The 19,734-nt window shown below is 46.2% G+C and overlaps 1 protein-coding gene across 1 annotated transcript; it reads left to right on the plus strand.

The window, feature by feature from the left end:
* The first annotated feature begins 6,686 nt into the window (after nt 1-6,686).
* LOC136653218 (vomeronasal type-2 receptor 26-like) lies at nt 6,687-12,140 on the plus strand. The gene is made up of 5 exons (XM_066630124.1): nt 6,687-6,848; nt 6,946-7,797; nt 8,609-8,836; nt 10,055-10,181; nt 11,242-12,140. Exons 1-5 carry the CDS (start codon nt 6,687-6,689, stop codon nt 12,138-12,140), a joined length of 2,268 nt encoding a protein of 755 aa, XP_066486221.1.
* The last annotated feature ends 7,594 nt before the right edge of the window (nt 12,141-19,734 follow it).

The following is a 19,734-nucleotide window of genomic DNA, read 5'->3' on the forward strand; positions in this document are numbered from 1 at the left end:
CCTCAAGCCTATGCCTGTCTACTCAGAAGCAGGCCCCATTATAGCCAGTGGGGCTTACTCCTGGGAAATGTAACCTGAGAGTATTGTAGCCTGAGAGCCCAAGCTTATCTACTCAGAAGTAAGCCTCACTATAGTCAGTGACGCTTACTCCCAGGAAAGTGTGGATAGGATGGTTTCCTGGGGCTGCCTGGCCTGTTGCCATGACAACTTGTTCACTCCAGGTCCAATTATCCCCCTCTCTCCTTTCACTGGAAGGGGAAAAGAATTCAGCTGGTTTCTTCTGGGGGGGGGGTGGATGAGGGTTTCCTACCTCTTCCTGGAAACTAGAGAGTGGTGCGTGAAGATGGTGTTGCTTCTCCCTGTGACTTGGAAGTGAGGGGACTTCAGCACTTCTCCTCACGCTGCAGTGTGCAGAACTGCATTTCCTTCAAGGTAGCATGCAATCCATTTCCCATTCAAGGCAATGGCAGGACTCTTTCTTTCTGCTGTCAATGGAGCTGGGTTGCAGGATGATGAAGGTGGATCAGGTTGAGGAGGAGCTTTGCCCACACTCCAGGATTATTCATTACTCCCCAACTACTGTCACCACATCATGGAAGGGAACCACAGTGAGCAGCCATTGCATTGTTGTGGGGGGGGGGGTAAGAAAAGGAGGCTGCTTGCTCCATATAACATGGGGTCACTGGGAGATCCCTTTGCAGACCCACTGCAAAAAGCCCAGCCACAGAAATGAGCCTGATTCCTTGTGGCCACTATGTGTCAATTAGGATGCACACCTAGATCAATCTTGGCTTACATTCAACTCAACTACGCAATCACCCAGTGACTGAGAGCCCAATGCTATGTATGTTACTCAGAAGTACGTCCCATTATAGTCAATAGTGCTTTCTCCAGGAAAATGTGAATAGGATGGCAGCCTCGGTCTTGGGCCGAAAGTGCAAAACCAAAATGCAAGCTGCACCTCTAGGCATGGGCAGAGTATCTTTTTGCCTCACCACTGGTACCTCTGACCCTCCCTCCCTCTACATTAGAATGCTTCCACTACAGAGATTAGATATTTCTCTGAGAAATCACAGTGCCTTGTGAACAAGCATCCACCACCTTCTTCCTTGCCTGCCAGCGGGAGCTGGGTGAACTTTCTAAGCCCTTTGCAAGAGCCCTTTCTAAGCCAGAGCAGGATCCACCTCAGCACAAGTTTTGCAACCTTCTCTTCTGAAGTAAAGGAACCCTATAGAGACTCTTAGTGGGAGGGCAGCCAGGGGCTTCTTGCTGTTGCCTGGCAAAACGTCCCTCCTTCTCCAAAAAGTGGGGTTCATGGGGAGAGAAGAAAACAGCATTTATTAATGGTTTTAAAAATAATTAAACTGTTTATAATATTTGTGATTGTTATCTGGAAACCTGGAGGGGGGCCCCCACAGAAACCTTTTCAATTGGGCCCCACAGCTCCTAAGGCCAGCCCTGATCCTTTCTGTGTTGGTACAATTATGTATTCAGTAGCTAACAGCCCTACAGCATCACCTTTTCCTTTGCTGAATTTTGTTTCATTGATGTTGTAAACTCCTTTAGGAATGCTGTGAAAAGCAGGATAGAAATGTGGAAATAACTCAGTAAAAACAAAATTCATGACAGTGGGTAGCCTCGTGGCATTTCACTTGGTCTGCTGGTAAGAGGCCTTGAGAAGGTACCAGCCTTTGTTCATCAGAACAATCACCACCACCCTCCACTGTAGGAAGCAGGTTGGGACAAAATTGACCTTGCTTTCGCTTCTTGGAAAATTCCACTATAATGCATTGCTTTTTAGTTTTTGTTGCTGTTGTTGTTCCCTCTTCCTATTCTTATTCCGACAATAGAAGTTCTTTGCGGTGGCACCTTTTACTTTGTCTTCTTCCATTGAGCTGTTTCAGGGTCCGATCCTGGTTACCGTTTCCCCGAAGGGAAAGCAGTAAAGGCGACTGCAAAATGTCTGCCATGAAGAACAAAGGTAGAAGCAGCAAAGGCCACAAATGGACAAAAAAAAACACTAATTAAAAGAGAAGGGGGGAAGTGCGTAGGAGAAAGGACACCAAGGTGGGGGGAGGGAGTGTGAACACCCACAGCAGGCAGCTAAAGACGGGAGCAAGAAAGCTCCTTAAAGAACCCAGCACCCACAGACATCCCCCGAAGAGCTCCAGAGGTAAAGAAAAGAAAAACATGACTAACTAACCCAAGAGCAAACACTTGAAAGGAAAGCCCTGAAGCCTGGGAGACGTGAAGGACTCTGGTCTACAGGCAGAGTGGATCACCGAAGCAGATCACCGATGCAGCTGAAAAGGCATGAACTGAAGCTGGGGAGAACTTGCTGGCCGCAGCAACAGCCATGCCTCGGCCCAATTGATCCAGCCCCCACATCCCTGGGTAACTGAAACTGTAAATACAGGATATGGCATACCCCCTGTACTGCCCTTAGAGTCCAAATGTGGCCTATGAAAACCTCAGTTCAAATCTTGCCCAAGCTGCATAAAAGGTCTCAAAGTCTCACACCCAGTGAAGGCTGTGCCTTTTTTCATTCTGAGCAAGAAACACAATTACTCGTCACTCGTCATCAAAACTCGTCACTTCAGCTCAGAGCAGTTGGTCTCCATACTATATGCAGCCCTCTGGCACCCCCAATCTGGCCATGGGGAGTCCCCAGTCTCCAATGAGCCTCTGGTCCTCTAGAGCAGGGGTCTCCAGCCCAGGGGCCAGATGCGGCCCACGGCAAGCCTCTATCCGGCCCACAGCCAGCCTCTTGTCCCCTGAAAGCCTCTAACCCACTTGGCTGAACATGACTAGAACTATGTGCTGGTTGCATCTGGAGGGTGTTCGAAGGGCCAGAGAGGTTGAATGAATGAGCCCATTCATTCATTTAATCACTCATTTAAGTTTCATCTCTAATTTATTTATATCAATTTATGTTAAAAAAAAAATTTTCCGGCCCCCAGCACCATGTCAGATATTTTATGCGGCCCTCTGGCCAAAAAGTTTGGAGATCCCTGCTCTAGAGTCTTGCTCAGCCTGTGCTAGCTTGATGTGACTGTTCTCAGTGGGAGGGCCAACTGTTCGACCTCTCATGTTGGTTGAGGGCTCCCTCCACTGCTTTCTTTTTCATGTCTGTGAAGCAGCAGCGACAGCAAAGGAAAGGCCTGCCTTGCTTTGTGCACGGTGCAAAGGGCTTGAGATCTTCATTCATTCATCCCTAATGTATTAATTTACGTAAATGTATTCAAATTTTAAATGCAAATTAATTCTTTAATCCTGGCCCTAAACAGTGTCAGAGAGATGATGTGGCCCTCCTGCCAAATAGTTTGGATACCCCGGTCTAGGATATGTGCCACTAACAGAGATGCACCTGCTTTGCAAACATAAGCGAAAATGTTTTTCCTTTGAAACCTTTTTACCGCCCCTGCTCCCGTTTTATTCTTGGAAGCAACCCAGCAAGAGTCAAAGGGGAGCAATTGTATAAAGGGTCTTCTGCAACAAGACACTGCAGAATTGACACCCATGGACCCCACAGAGAAGAGTTTGTGAGACAGTGTTTATCTCACAGCAAAACCTGCAGCAAAACAATACTGTGTTGGATCAGTTGTTGGCACTAATATCAAAAGAAGGCAGTTTTCTGTTTCTCACCTTGATCAGCTTATGCTCCTCTAAATAAGGTCTGATCATAAAAAAAAATGTATCTTGAGCAACACCATAAAACAGGGAGGCATACAGTGGAACTCCTGCACCTTTTCATTATTAGCAATAGACATTTTGCTCAAGTTCCGTGGAGCTAATGCACAATGTTTCTCTGCTACTGAACTTTGCAAAGGGTTACACAGTCACTTCTTGGTTTATTATGATCTTTTCATTTTAAACATACAATACATGACCTGAGTCTGCTCACTAAGAAGTGGCAGCTCAGAAGTTCAGGCCAGATGCCGATTCTTCATGCACTCCTTCAGAGGTGAAAATAACAGGATTGCACAAATAAAACCCAAACTCTGAGCTCTATTCCCATTCATGGTGCTACAGCAAAGGACAAGACCTTGAGGGTGTGATTATTTTGTCCATCATTGTCAACATGACAGTGCTTTTCTCCCTGCTACCCAAAGGATTTCCAGGAGCTACCAATTAGATCAAGAATAACAGCATCTGAAAGATGCTATAAAGGCCTCCTATATTGTTCAGAACAGTATCTAAGGATAGGCAGGGCTCTGTCATCCTTTTGTATGAATACTACATCTTTTTAATTAGGTATATTTCCTTTCCTGCACAACTGGGGAAAAAAATCCACTATGTACCTCTGCACATAATAATTTCATTTCCAGTTTTCTTAGCTCAGTGAAAACAAGGGGGGGGGGGGAAGAGAAAGAGAGAGAGAGAGAGAGAGAGAGAGAGAGAGAGAGAGAGAGAGAGAGATTGTATTTATACATCACATATTTTAAAATTCCCATTCTTGGGGGGACAACCAGGCTAAAAAACAGATATTTTGAGCTACACAGTAGCTCTGTCGACGTTTTAAAGGCACAAACTGCAGGATGCTGTCCAGATGATGCTCTAGATGGAATCATGGAGCACCACATTTGGGCTGGATCTGATTGCATTAAGATGGTGATAGTGCTGCTGCTTGCACTACAGTTTCAAACAGTTTGCAAGTCTCATTCAATCAACTGCACCACCCATGACGATCCCCTTCCTATAACGCACAAATCCTATCAGCCAGGTAACCTTCTCGTCGGTGCTCTAGCAACTCAGATCTTTGTGTGTCACAACAGCCCCTCTTTCATGGAACACCCTTCACAGATGCCAATGGGTGAACCTGTGTAAGTAATTTTTGACTTGATTCTGCAATATAATTAGATCACATAAAAAGAAGTAATATTTAAGCAACAGAGTGCTTAAGAAACAAACCTTTTCAGTTTCCATAATGTAGGCTGGCACCCAAAAATAACTCACTGGATTGACCCCCTTGCTTTTCAGCACTAGTCCTTTTCTTTCAACGTTTCATTGCTTCAGCTCTGTCTTTTCAAATTCCCCTCATCCCTTCTGTTTCTAAAAAACTAACTTCCCACCATATACCTATTACACTGTGTCCATCTTATCTTCTGTGTTCATCTTCTGCCATGTATTTTTTCTCCATTTGATCCATTTTTAAAAAAAATTCTCCCAAGTAACCATACCTTGTAGGGGGTCACAGCTAATCCTCCTTTCAAAAAGGTAGCCAAGTAACAGTCCTAATTTGAATTGGGACCACTTTAACGTCAGCAAAACATGGTTCTGGTGTCACAAAATGACCTCTGGAGGAGTATGCGGAGCACTTCCAGTGGTCATTTTAGAAGCACCCCCACAAATGGCATCAGATGCTCATCACCAACAGTAAGTCAGTGGGATGGGAAGAACAGAGCAGGGATCAGGACCCTAGGGTGGCATGGTGGGGACAGGAGGAAGGCAGTTATTGGGAGCAATGGCTCCATAGATATCTGCCACTCTGTTTTGGCCTCAGCCCACCTCCTTGCCTCTACTCAGACTTGTGCCCGCAAAGAGCTGGTGAGGTTCAAGTAGACCAAATAAATGACCTGTTTACTTACCTCTCCACCTCACATGATCTCTGACAGCCCACAGGATGCAGCAGAGACTTGCTGGCACCACAGCACCCTATGGAAAAACTTTAGTTTGGACTGGGTCCTTAGTCTCTTTCAGCAAAAACTGAATCCCTTAAACCACGTCCCAATGCCCAGTGTTGTTCCAAAGTCTACCATTTCATCGCATATCTCATGAGTATAGATATTCATAATGGTCTGTTCATCCTGGCCTTTCAGTTGGCTCCATACTTCTTGTCTGAATCCACCTAGTGGTGCTGAGAATCTCACAGATAAGCCTACATGGTAGTAAAAAGCAACAACAAAGACGGAAAGAGATTTTGAACTGTGTACTTCCTGCCTTCTCCAAGCTTGATATATCAGAAAAGCAGTGTTTCCTACAAAGAATGTAACCCACGACTGCTGAATTGATTGTGAATTAAATAACTGGCTAAAACCATCGAAATGTAGTGTTCTTTTATTTTTTTGGATGAGTGATAATGAAATCATAAAACTAATGGAATCATAAAATAATGAAATCTTATATCACTAACAGTACAGTATAGACACATAATTCTTTCAAAGGCTTCAAAGTGTAGAAAGGTAGTATTGACTAAATCCAATGGAAATGAATCCAATGGAAGTTGAGTCATAAAAAACGTTTGCAGTGGTGCATATTCAGGATTGACATTCAGTGCAGTCCTACAGAAGCCTACCAAGAAGAAAGCTCCAATGTGTCTAATGGAACTTACTCCTGGGTGCTATGCTGTACTAGTCCAATTAACAAACTTCCTCTTTTCACTTGTTACAAATAGAATTGCTGACAGCTTATCTCAAACAACAATTCCAAACTAGAGTTTTACACTCTGATTGACTCTCGAAATTATACAAAACTATATTCTTGAAACTTAACATTGCTTTAACCCCCCCCCCCTTTTTTAACTGTTGGGATCCACATTACATCACTTGCATTTCAGTTCAATGCCAAAGTACTACCAGCACATCTTGGCCTTGGCATTTGCTATAAGAAATATCAATGAGGGCCCCCATATCCTACCCAACATCACTTTGGGTTTCAACATCCTCAACTGCTACGGCACTGCAAGGATGACCTACAAAGCCACCTTGAGTCTGTCTTCACCACAGCACAGATTTATCCCCAACTACAGATGTGGCTCTCAGAACAATTTAACTGCTGTCATTGGAGGGCTCTTGTTTGAAACCTCTGCCAATGCGGCCACCATCCTAGCCATCTACAAGATCCCACAGGTAGGTCAAATGCACAGACGTGTAGAAATTTTGCAGTGATGATTCCTAATTTAATTTGTTTGTAATGCATCTGAAAAGACAATTCATTTTCTTGCAGCTCACTTTTGGAACATTTTCCCCAGCACAGAGTGACAAAATGCTGTACCCTTCCCTGTACCAGATGGTCCCAAATGAAGTCTATCAGTATGTGGGGGTTGTCCGCCTACTTCACCATTTCCAGTGGACTTGGATTGGGCTCATTGCTGTGGATGATGACAATGGGGACCGGTTTCTGCGTACAGTGGTGCCTCTGCTTTCTCAGAATGGCATTTGTTATGCCTTCATTCTGAGAACAACACAACTGACTTATGCGGCAGAGACAGCAGACTCACTTTTAAAACAAGTTCAAAGTTATCCAGTTCTCATGGATAATGCAGTGAATGCCTGTTTTGTACATGGAGAACATCCTTCCATGAGTGCTTTATCTGCCTTATTGTTTTCTGCACCTCTTTTTTCATTGCCACCTGTCTGGAAAGTATGGATAGTTACATCCCAATGGAATTTTCAATCTATAAATATTCAAAGGCTTTGGGATGTGCAAGACTTCCATGGGGCCTTATCCTTCACAGTTCACACAAAGGAGCCACCAGGATTCCAGACGTTTGTTGAGACATTAGACCCCTCCTGGGCAAAAGGAGATGGCTTCATCCAAAATTTCTGGGAGCAAGCATTTGACTGTTCCTTGAACACTGACATTGGGAGTGCAGAGAGCATGACGTCTTGCAGTGGGGAAGAGAAGTTGCATAACCTTCCTACTCCCTTCTTTGAAATGAGCATGACTGGCCACAGCTACAATGTCTATAATGCTGTCTATGCTGTTGCACATGCTTTGCATGCCATTTACGTATCCAGATCCACAGTTAGGAGATCAAGTGGAAGGCAAGAGTTTCAGAATATGCACCCATGGCAGGTAATTCTCTCTCTCTCTCTCTCTCTCTCTCTCTCTCTCTCTCTCTCTCACACACACACACACACACACACACACACACACACACACACACACACACACACACACAGCAGGATGATATACCACCCAGCAAAATAGCTGACACAGACTTGAGAAGTCCCATCGTGGAGTATGGGGCTTTCTTCATGGGAAGGGGCAAAAGTCCACTTGATCCAAGGAGACATCTGATGGTTCCCGCTGGGACACAGCGATCACCATTTTGGCACAGCTGTCCCTCCAGGCACAGGGAACGATAGGATTGGACTGACTCTATTTCAAAGACAGGTATTTGACTGACCCTATTTCAAAGACAGCCCTACAGGTAGACCACAGCTGCGATACAAGGACATCTGCAAGAGGGATCTGAAGGCCTTAGGGATGGACCTCAACAAGTGGGAAACCCTGGCCTCTGAGCGGCCCGCTTGGAGGCAGGCTGTGCAGCATGGCCTTTCCCAGTTTGAAGAGACACTTGGCCAACAGTCTGAGGCTAAGAGGCAAAGAAGGAAGGCCCATAGCCAGGGAGACAGACCAGGGACAGACTGCACTTGCTCCCAGTGTGGAAGGGATTGTCACTCCCGGATTGGCCTTTTCAGCCACACTAGACGCTGTGCCAGAACCACCTTTCAGAGCACGATACCATAGTCTTTCGAGACTGAAGGTTGCCAATACGCATTTCAAAGATATTTTATTTGGTAGTAGTTGCTACCAAATAATTGATTAAATATTTCTTCCTCAGTTACAATTCACCTTCTTTTATTCTTCTCTTGCAAACAAGATCCATCCCTTTCTGAGGAGCGTCACCTTCAACAACAGTGCTGGAGAGACTGTGCGCTTTGACCAAAATGGAGAATTAGTAGCTGGTTTTGATGTCACAAACTGGGTCACTTTCTCAAATGGTTCTTTCCTCAGAGTAAAAGTTGGAAGGCTGGATCCTCGGGCTTCACCAGGCCAAGAGTTAACCATCAATGATGACCAAATTGTATTGCAAAGAACTTTTAACCAGGTGCGCATTTAGCTGCAGATGGTACTATCTAGAAAGGAAGTGAGCAAACACTAATTTTGATCACTTCCAAGTTCTACCCTGAGGTGGCCCAGCCCTGAGGCCAGCTGCACCCATCACTTTGGGCAGTGGATTGGGGAAAGCAGCAAGCTGGTGTGAGGGTGCACCACAATCTATACCTGCCCACAACTTACAGTCGTTGTATCCTGTGGAGCAAGTGAGGCAGCTGGAGGTGTCCTTGAGGAAAGAGAACCTCTCCTTCGCTGGCTCCAGACTGGACTCCAACAGGTGTGGAGACCCAACACTTACTGGCACTGGCCTCCCCAGTATCACCTTCCATCTCCCAGTCACAATGTAATCTACAGCACCTTTTTGATGGCCATTGCTGGGGCCGAGACTGGCACTGCCTGGCACTTGGATCAGGCCACCATTCTCGTCTTTGGCAATCATCTGCCTGTTTCAGCTGCTCCACCACTTCTTATGAGGTGATCAATGGATAGTATGATGAGAGCAGTGTGATGCTTCTTCTACATAAAGGAGTAACTGAGCAGGTACAAGTCTCACAGCCCCATCCTGAGCTACCCTTTCCACCGGGATTGCCGTGGTGCCAAAATGGGTGCCATGGCAACCTATGTGCAAAAGGGCAGCTGCCGCCGGCTCCTCAGGGGATGGGAAGACACCCCACAGTAAGGCTATTCAATTCTGTGGCAGCCATTGGGCTGCTGTCAAATCCAGAACCTCTGTGCTTGTTCGGCAGCCTGACACGGAGCTCAGGATCCAGTTGAGTTGAGTTCCACCGGTTCCATCTCCCTCCCCTAGCACACCTCCACCCCTCCCTCTCCCTGCTGTCTCCCTGTCCCCCCCTGCCCTGGAAAGCCCTCTCCTCGCCTCCCCCATTCACCCACCTAATTCTCCGCCACCCAGCAGGTCAGGTGACTAGCTTCAGTGCTCCATTGGCACTAGTTGGTCACAAATGTGCTTTACAGCACGTTTGCAGCAGTACATGCTGGCGGCAAGCTGGTGCGCACTGTTTAGGATTGGGCCCTCAGTCTGACTTTCTCTCTCTGAGTGCTGGCACCAGTGGTGTCTACACGTTAGCCCTCTTCAGACATTCACTCTCCCGTGCAAAGAGTTGGTGTCACTCTTTGTGAACAACCCACAGAGCAGTCATTCTCCACACACATTTGATTGATACAACTCCTCTTCTGTGTTTGTGCACAGGTGGTTCCTCTTTCAGTGTGTAATGACAACTGCTATTCTGGCTCCAGCAGGAAAAAGAAGGAAGGGAAGCCATTTTGCTGCTATGAATGTGTCCCCTGCCCAGAAGGGATGATCTCTGACCAGGAGGGTAGGAGAAACAGACTACAAAATCTCTTCCAGTAGGAGGAAATTAGAGAGCTCCACCTTCACTTCTGCCCTTTACATCCAGAAATAAAATATCATTTTTTCATGGAATGCAGAGATGCTGTCACTTTCCCATGGCTGCTGCCCAAGCCTGCATCAATCTACAACAAATCTAAAGCAAATTGCATAAATTTCTTATAGGCCAATGACCTCTCTCTCTCTCTCTCTCTCTCTCTCTCTCTCTCTCTCTCCCTCTCTCTCTCCCCCCCCCTAACAAACAGGGCTCTTGAGGGAATAATAAGGAAGCGGAAGGGTTCATGAACATGACCCTGAGCTCTTTGGACTGAGTGAATAATAGAAATGTTGAAAAAAAAATATGATGAATGAGGCATCAGTTCAGAACCCCTGAAGTAGATCAAACTCATGGCAGGAAGCAGGAATCTTAAACCCTGGCCTCTGCCACAACTTCTGTCTCCATCGTTCCCCCCCTCCCCAGCAGCTGTTTCAGAAGGGGAATGCTAACGTTTGTGCCATTTGGAACATATTTTCCTCATCAATTTTTAGGTGGGAGAGGAGAGAGCCAGAGTGGGTCTGCAGTAAGGACAAAGGGTGATGGACCCATAATCTATCTTGATGTGACCCCAGCCACTGAGATTCTTGAAAGCAAAGGTCCAGGTGCCAGAACCTTGTTAATTTGAAGGTCCAGGCAGCTGTTTGACACGATGTGCGGAATTTACAACATTATTTAAGTAATTCGCAACATTAATAATGATTCCTTTTGTTGTTTCCCTTCCTGCTCTCACACACTTTTTGAGTAACCAAAATGCTTTGGGTGACTCAGAAAATGCCCCCATTAGGACTTGTTTTTGAGTCAAGACACCGGGGCAGAGACTCAAGTCAAACCATATTTTAATTGCCCATGTTTGGGAGCCTCTAAAGAAGAACTCAGTCAGGTAACTGTGGGTGCTGGTGCTTTAGTAATGACTGTTACAAAGAACAGGAATCCTTTCTCCAGATACAGGTCAACATATTAAAATATTTAAAGAGCTTTTCATTTTTTCCAGATGCGGATGCCTGTGTCCAATGTCCAGAAGATCAATACCCCAACAAACAGCACAGCCAATGCATTCCCAAGACCATCAGCTACCTCACAGCCAAAGAAGCTTTAGGTCTCATATTCATATTATTGGCTATTTCTTTCTCTTTGATCACAGCTTCGGTGCTTGGAACCTTCATGAAGCACCAGGACACTCCCATAGTCAAGGCCAACAACCGCAGCCTCACCTACACCCTCCTCATCTCCCTCCTCCTTTGCTTCCTCTGCTCCTTGCTCTTCATTGGGAGGCCTGGAAGGGTGACCTGCCTTCTCCGACAAACCGCTTTTGGCATCGTCTTCTCTGTGGCCCTTTCCAGTGTCTTGGCCAAAACCATCACTGTGGTTCTGGCTTTCATGGCTACCAAACCAGGATCCAGGATGAGGAAGTGGCTGGGGACGAGACTAGCAAGTTCTATCATCCTTTCCTGCTCCTTGATTCAAATTGGTATTTGTACAGTGTGGCTAAATATGTCCCCTCCATTCCCAGAGATGGATATGCACTCGCTGAACCAAGAAATCATCCTGAAATGTAATGAGGGCTCAGCCTCCCTGTTTTACTGTGTCTTGGGCTACATGGGCTTCCTGGCTATTGTCAGCTTTGCTGTGGCCTTCCAAGCCAGGAAGTTGCCGGACACTTTCAATGAGGCCAAGTTTATCACTTTCAGCATGTTGGTCTTCTGCAGTGTTTGGCTGTCCTTTGTTCCAACCTACCTGAGCACTAAAGGAAAATACATGGTGGCCGTGGAGATCTTCTCTATCTTGTCTTCCAGTGCTGGGTTATTGGGTTGTATCTTTTTCCCCAAATGCTATATAATAGTTTTGAGGCCTTCCCTAAACAGCAAGGAGCAGTTGAGGAGGAAAAAATGAGAGAGAAAAAAATCTCAGTATTCTCCTCTTACATGTTTCCCCTTAGACCAGCAGTTCTCAAAGGTTGAGGGAGCTTTACTCCCTCAGTAAGTTCTTGCTGGAGAGGGGCTAGGGAGGCAACACGATCCCTGGATCGTGTCGCTAAGGGGGGCAAGGAGGGTTGCTTTGCACTCACGTTATGTAGGCAAGGCTGCAGCAGGTTGCAGGAGGTGCAGGGAATCCTGTGCAGCCCTGGACAGCGCTCCCCGAGGCTTGGAACATTCACTAAAAGTGGGCGCAAAGCACGTCCTGCAAAACGGAAGTGCTTTGTGCCCGCTTTTAGTGAATGTTCCAAGCCTCGGGGAGCTCTGTGCAGGGCTGTACAGGGCTCCGCGCACCTCCTGCAGCTTCACAAGCACCCCCCTCACTCCCCCTTAGCAATGCGATCTTGGGGATCGCATCGCTGCCTCCTTCCCCTTCCCCCGCCCCTTAAAGGGATGGGGGAAACGTTAAACGAACTGGTGGGTCGTGACTCACCGGATTGAGAACCACTGCCTTAGACACATCATTGCATTGTTGTCACAATTATGTATTCAGTATGGTACCATCCCTACAACATCCCCTTTTCCTTTGCTAAATTTTGTTTCATTGATGTTGTAAACTCCTTTCGGAACACTGTGAAAAGCAGGATAGAAATGTGGAAATAGCTCAGTAAAAATAAAATGCATGAACAGTGGGTAGCCTCGTGGCATTTCAGTTGGTCTGCTGGTAAGAGGCCTTGAGAAGGTTCCAACCTGTTTCAGGGTCCGATCCTGGCTACCGTTTCCCCGAAGGGAAAGCAATAAAGGCGACTGCAAAATGTCTGCCACGAAGAACAAAGGCAGAAGCAGCAAAGGCCACAAATAGGCAAAAAAACACAGCCACTAATTAAAAGAGAAGGGGGGATGTGCCTAGAAGAAAGGACATCAAGGCAGGGGGAGGGAGTGAGAACACCCACAGCAGGCAGCTAAAGATGGGAGCAAGAAAGCTCCTTAAAGAACCCAGCACCCACAGACATTCCCCTAAGAGCTCCAGTGATAAAGTAAAGAAAATGGTGACTAACTATCTCAGGAGCAAACACTTGAAAGGAAAGCCCTGAAGCCTAGGAGACGTGAAGGACTCTGGTCTGCAGGAAGAGCAGATCACCAAAGCAGATCACTGAAGCAGCTGAAAAGGCATGAACTGAAGCTGGGGAGACCTTGCTGGCCGCAGCAACAGCAATGCCTCACCCCAATTGATCCAGCCCCCACATCCCTGGGTAACTGAAACTGTAAATACAGGATATGGCATACCCCCTGTACTGCCCTTAGTGTCCAAATGTGACCTATGAAAACCTCAGTTCAAATCTTGCCCAAGCTGCATAAAAGGTCTCAAAGCCTCACACCCAATGAAGGCTGTGCCTTTTTTCATTCTGAGCAAGAAACACAATTACTCGTCACTCGTCATCAAAAACCCATCACTTCAGCTCAGAGCAGTTGGTCTCCATACTATATGCAGCCCTCTGGCACCCCCAATCTGGCCATGGGGAGTCCCCAGTCTCCAATGAGCCTCTGGTCCTCTAGGGCAGGGGTCTCCAAACTCCAGCCCAGGGGCCAGATGCGGTCCACGGCAAGCCTCTATCCAGCTCACAGCCAGGCTCTTGTCCCCTGAAAGCCTCTAGCCCACTTGGCTGAATATGACTAGAACTATGTGCTGGCTGCATCTGGAGGGTGTTCTAAGGGCCAGAGAAGTTGAATGAATGAGCCCATTGAAGTAAACAATCAGGAAAATACTGGACCTTACCCTTTGCTGATATGGCAGAACTGGCAAGCACACTTGTCCCCTCGCTCAGAGCACAATTTGAGCAGGCCCTGTTCACGAGCTGACAGCATGACGTTCGGTAAACAAAATTGTTTCAGCACAATGGAAATCCCCTAAGGAGCTTGCAATGTTTACACAACTGACCTTTGTACTGGGCTAAAGTGGAGGTTAATAAATGAAGGAATGCAGGCTGGGAAAAGTGGCTTGCTCCTTCCTGAACCCTGAAATGTGATTCTGTGTCTTCATTTGCTTCATCTGGCACCCAAACAGGGACATCCCGAGAACCAGCTTACCACGCCCGGCAAGGATTACAGATGCTTCCTCGCATCCTCAGATCCCGGTAAGTATGGGGGCATGTCTGTCAGCAGCTCAAGTCCATCATCGCAATGATTTGCAATTCCTTCTTCACAAAGCTCAGCACCCTGTTCCCTCCCAGAAGGTTACAGCATTAGTTCATACCATTGGGGAGCTGTGCCATGGTATCCCGAGGGAGGCACTTTGAGGATAAAAGACTGGGACCAAATTGGACACACGTTACATGAAGAACCATGAGCCCCCATTCAGGTCCTTCATACATGGCATCTCTGTCTTGGTGCCATTAGATGCTGCACTCCGCAGCCAGTGTTATAGGAACAAAAGGAAAAAAATAAGCAATCCTCCTCCCAAAGAACATCTCCCCCATCCAGCTTATGTTCCTCCCCCCTCCACACCAACTCCTCTAGAAAAAAAAGAGCAGCCAGAAACTACCCCTCACAGGCAGGCTTCAGTCATGGAAAACATGGCCAGAGAGGCCATGAAATCAGGGGATTTAACAGCAGATGAATATTCGGAGCTTTCAATGATCTGCCTGGTAGTGGCAGGCCAGAATACACAGGGACAAGCCATCCAAGTATGGCAAAGTCTCCCTTATTCACACCTGAAAGAACAATTAGCAGGGGAAGGACAGTTTAGCACCACAGAGATGCAAATACAACTAGGAGGTCAGTATCTGAATGAGACAGCTAATTGTGCCCTACGGGCTTTGCATAAGATTCTGGCAACCAGGAAGCCTGGGAAATCTTTTGCAACAGTCTGGCAGGGAGCTGCAGAACCCTATGTGGATTTTGTAAACTGCCTCCAGAAGGCAATTACTAAAGCCAGAAAACAGTGCTTTAAATATAGAAAAAACGGTCATTTTCAAAGAGAGTAGAGGCCAAAGAAGAAAACACAGGTCATGGTTCAGGATGTGGACTCACCTCCCTGCATTACAATCTCTGAGCATGAACTGGAGGTTGTCCATGATTTTGTGTACCTTGGCTCAACGATCTCCGACACTCATTCTCTCGATACCGAGCTAAACAAGCGCATCGGTAAAGCAGCTACCACGTTTTCCAGACTCACAAAGAGAGTCTGGTCCAACAAGAAGCTGACGGAACATACCAAGATCCAGGTCTACAGAGCTTGCGTCCTGAGTACACTTCTGTACTGCAGCGAGTCATGGACTCTTCGCTCACAACAGGAGAGGAAACTGAGCGCTTTCCACATGCGCTGCCTCCGACGCATCCTCGGCATCACCTGGCAGGACAAAGTTCCAAACAACACAGTCCTGGAACGTGCTGGAATCCCTAGCATGTATTCACTGCTGAAACAGAGATGCCTGCGTTGGCTTGGTCATGTCGTGAGAATGGATGATGGCCGGATCCCAAAGGATCTCCTCTATGGAGAACTCGTGCAAGGAAAGCGCCCTACAGGTAGACCACAGCTGCGATACAAGGACATCCGCAAGAGGGATCTGAAGGCCTTAGGGATGGACCTCAACAAGTGGGAAACCCTGGCCTCTGAGCGGCCCGCTTGGAGGCAGGCTGTGCAGCATGGCCTTTCCCAGTTTGAAGAGACACTTTGCCAACAGTCTGAGGCAAAGAGGCAAAGAAGGACAGCCCATAGCCAGGGAGACAGACCAGGGACAGACTGCACTTGCTCCCGGTGTGGAAGGGATTGTCACTCCCGGATTGGCCTTTTCAGCCACACTAGACGCTGTGCCAGAACCACCTTTCAGAGCGCGATACCATAGTCTTTCGAGACTGAAGGTTGCCAGTACAAGAGGCCAAAGACATTGTTCCCTCCACCAGCCCATGGAACTCCCTGCCACTGTAGCCAGCAGCAGAAGTTTGAATTAACATTTTTGTTTCTTTGATGCTAAAAGTCAATAGATCATACTAGCAAATGGAGCACCTATTTTACTAGCCCCCAAACCTCTGCCCAAAGAGCTGAATTAGCTGCTGTTATTATGGCTTTCAAGTTCATGAGTTATCAGCCATTTAATTCAATAGTGGACACCCAGTATGTATACAATATTTTAGAACATCTACCCCTAGCTTGCATTACATTCCAACTTGATCACAATTTATTAAGCCTGTTTCTTACCTTGCAGAAATTGCTTCAAAACCAGACCCAACCTTATTTTGCTGGCCACATTCGTAGTCATACCCCCCCTTCCAGGGTTCTTACCTGAAGGAAATGACAGAGCTGATCAGGCTCTTAGGGGCCTCTCTATCTCATTTTCAATTCCTTTATCACAAACACAAACAGTTGTCCATGCTTGTCCTCATGGCTTTTGAGCCCCCGCTTTGTTCCCGCATGCCATAAACCCCCGCGGGACTCAGGCTAACCAATTATGGAAGATGGATGTTACTCATGTTCCTGAATTCAAACCATATTCATATTTACATGTGTGTACTGATACCTATTCTGGCTATGTTTGGGCTTCTGCCTTTAAAAAGGAAACCATCAAACATGTGATTGCCCACCTTTTACATGCAATTGCGGTAATGGGGAAACCAGCTACACTAAAAACAGACAACGCTCCAGTTTATACTTCAAAGGAACTTCTGTCCTTTTGCACAACCTGGAATATTATTCTTAAACACAGCATCCCCTATAACTCTACAGGACAAGCTATTGTAGAGTGCGCCAACTGATTTATTAAAGCCCTTTTATTTAAACAATTAAAAACGGGGGATATGAGACATTGTTTACTTGGGCCGATACATATTTTGGAAACACTCTATACTTTATTATATACTTTAAATTTTTTAACATTAAATGCAGAAGGGTTTACTCCTCATGAAAGACGTGAAGGAGTCAAGAACCATTACCCCGACCCATGGTTTATTATAGACAACTGCCAGACCCTAAATGGAAAGGCCCAGCCCCATTGATAACTTGGGGGCAAGGTTATGCTGCTGTGCTTACTCCCACAGGAACGCTTTGGGTGCCAGCATGGTGTGTGTGGCCAGCTAAGGATGTCGTGGCACCAGGGCCTGGAGAATCTGATGCCCAACTTCCAGATGACGCTGGGACTACAGGAGCAACCCAGGAACAGACGGCCAGCCAAAAGACCCTGACAGGAGGCTCATCCCATAATCTGGAGAGATCTGAAGTTGCTGACAGCTAAGGCCCAAAGGCAGCTGATGACATCCGGTGAACCAGAAACCTCTGAAAAACTGCTTCTAGCCATGATGGCCAAGGTTACAAAAAACTCAGTGGTGTTACTAATGTGTTTTATACTATTGTTATTGATCTCGCTGGGGGCTGGTCAACAAGTGCCCCCATTAAAGGAGCATATAAAATATAATTTATGGGAGCGCCTTGCTCAGACTGTTAACACTTCAAATTTCTGTTTGCCCACTGAGTTTGCTGCAGGAGATCTATTGGGGACATGCCTGATTCCTGTGTGCTGCCAACCAGGTGATTTAAATAATGATACCTGGCTATTACAAAATCTTACTAATGCCAATTTAACAAGCCAGGGGTATGAAGGATACCTCCAGTGGGGGAAATCAATTAAAGAACTGCCTCTGGGTGCATTGTCCCTACATACAGCGAATGTGGCTGCTTTCAATGCTACCTGTGCTCGGTTTGTTAATTGTTCTGAACACTGCTATCAACCCCCAGGCCCACAACTCAACTGCTCCAATTTTCAGAATGTCTCCTTTGTGTACAAACATACCATGTTGCCCAAGGGATGGTTTTTTACAGGTGGAAGCAGAACCTTTAACTTCATTCCAGCCAACCTAACCAATGGCGCAAAGTGCTGCCTTAGTCGTTTTGTAATAATGTTACCTCCTAAGACAATTGCTCGAGCCAAACGCGCTCTAACACTCAACAATGATAGTGATTCAAATGTAAAATTGTTAAGTAAAGCTGAATATATTTCATTGGCAACCTCCCTAATGGGACTCCCAGGACTAGTGGTGGGCAACGCTAAACAATTAAGCAAATTAGTTTGTGATGCTCTAAAGGCCATTAATGCCACATCTCAAGCAATAGCTTTATTAAATTCAGAACAACATCGAGCTGCCATTGACTTCTTGTTATTTAAACATCATCATGGATGTTCAACATTTAAAAATATGTGTTGCTTTGACTGATAATAGCCACAGTATAGAGGGATGACTTGAGGAGCTAAAAAAAATCTTACTGAACAAGTACAGCAAGATGTAGGCTTAGCGGGTTTTGGGATTGGCTTATGGGATGGCTACCGAACTTTGCATGGTTTAGACAGAACTTTGGATATGGGATCTCTGGAATAGCTCTTCTAATCATAAGCTGTTGCTTTGTTCAATGCATTCCCTCATTGTGTCAGACAATGCACTTACTGACCCTACATCACCGGCCGGGGACTCTTTTACTTAACCGACAAGGTTTAGACTTGCTACACAAGCGCCTGCAAAGGTATTGCCCTCCCCCTGAAAAATAAAATTTAAAAAAGGGGGAGATGAAGGAAACAATCAGGGAAATACCGGACCTTACCCTTTGCTGATGTGGCAGGACTGGCAAGCACACTTTGAGCTGGCCCTGTTCATGAGCTGACAGCGTGACGTTCGGTAAACAAACCTGATTCAGCACAATGGATAATCCCCTAAGTAGCTTGCAATGTTTACACAACTGACCTTTGTACTGGGCTAAAGTGGAGGTTAATAAATGAAGGAATGCAGGCACGGAAAAGCGGCTTGCTCCTTCCTGAACCCTGAAATGTGACTCCGTGTCTTCATTTGCTTCACCCCTTCATTCATTTAATCACTCATTTAAGATTCTCTAATTTATTTATATCAATTTATGTTTAAATTTTTTTTTCCGGCACCCAACACCGTGCCAGATATTTGATGCGGTCCTCTGGCCAAAAAGTTTGGAGATCCCTGCTCTAGAGTCTTGCTGGAGCCTGTCCTAGCTTGATGTGACTGTTCTTAGTGGGAGGGCCTACTGTTTGACCTCCAATGTGAGTTGAGGGCTCCCTCCACTGCTTTCTTTTTCAGGCCTGTGAAGCAGCAGCGACAGCAAAGGAAAGGCCTGCCTTGCTTTGTGCACGGTGCAAAGGGCTTGAGATCTTCATTCATTCATCTCTAATGTATTAATTTATGTAAAATTTATTCAAATTTTAAATGTCAATTAATTCTTTAATCCTGACCCTAAAGAGTGTCAGAGAGATGATGTGGCCCTCTTGCCAAATAGTTGGGACATTCCGGTCTAGGATATGTGCAACTAACAGAGATGCACCTGCTTTTAAAACATAAGCAAAAATGTTTTTTTTTTGAAACCTTTCTACCACCTCTGCTCCCGTTTTATTCTTAGAAGCAACCTAGCAAGGATCAAAGGGGAGCAATTGTATAAAGGTTCTTCTGCAACAGGACACTGCATAATTTACACCCATGGACCCCACAGAAAAGAGTTTGTGAGACAGTGTTTATCTCACAGCAAAACTGGAGTCATTTGCCACCCAAGGAAGACTGTGACAAAA

Source organism: Tiliqua scincoides, chromosome 5 (assembly GCF_035046505.1).
Source record: "Tiliqua scincoides isolate rTilSci1 chromosome 5, rTilSci1.hap2, whole genome shotgun sequence".
NCBI lineage: Eukaryota > Metazoa > Chordata > Lepidosauria > Squamata > Scincidae > Tiliqua > Tiliqua scincoides.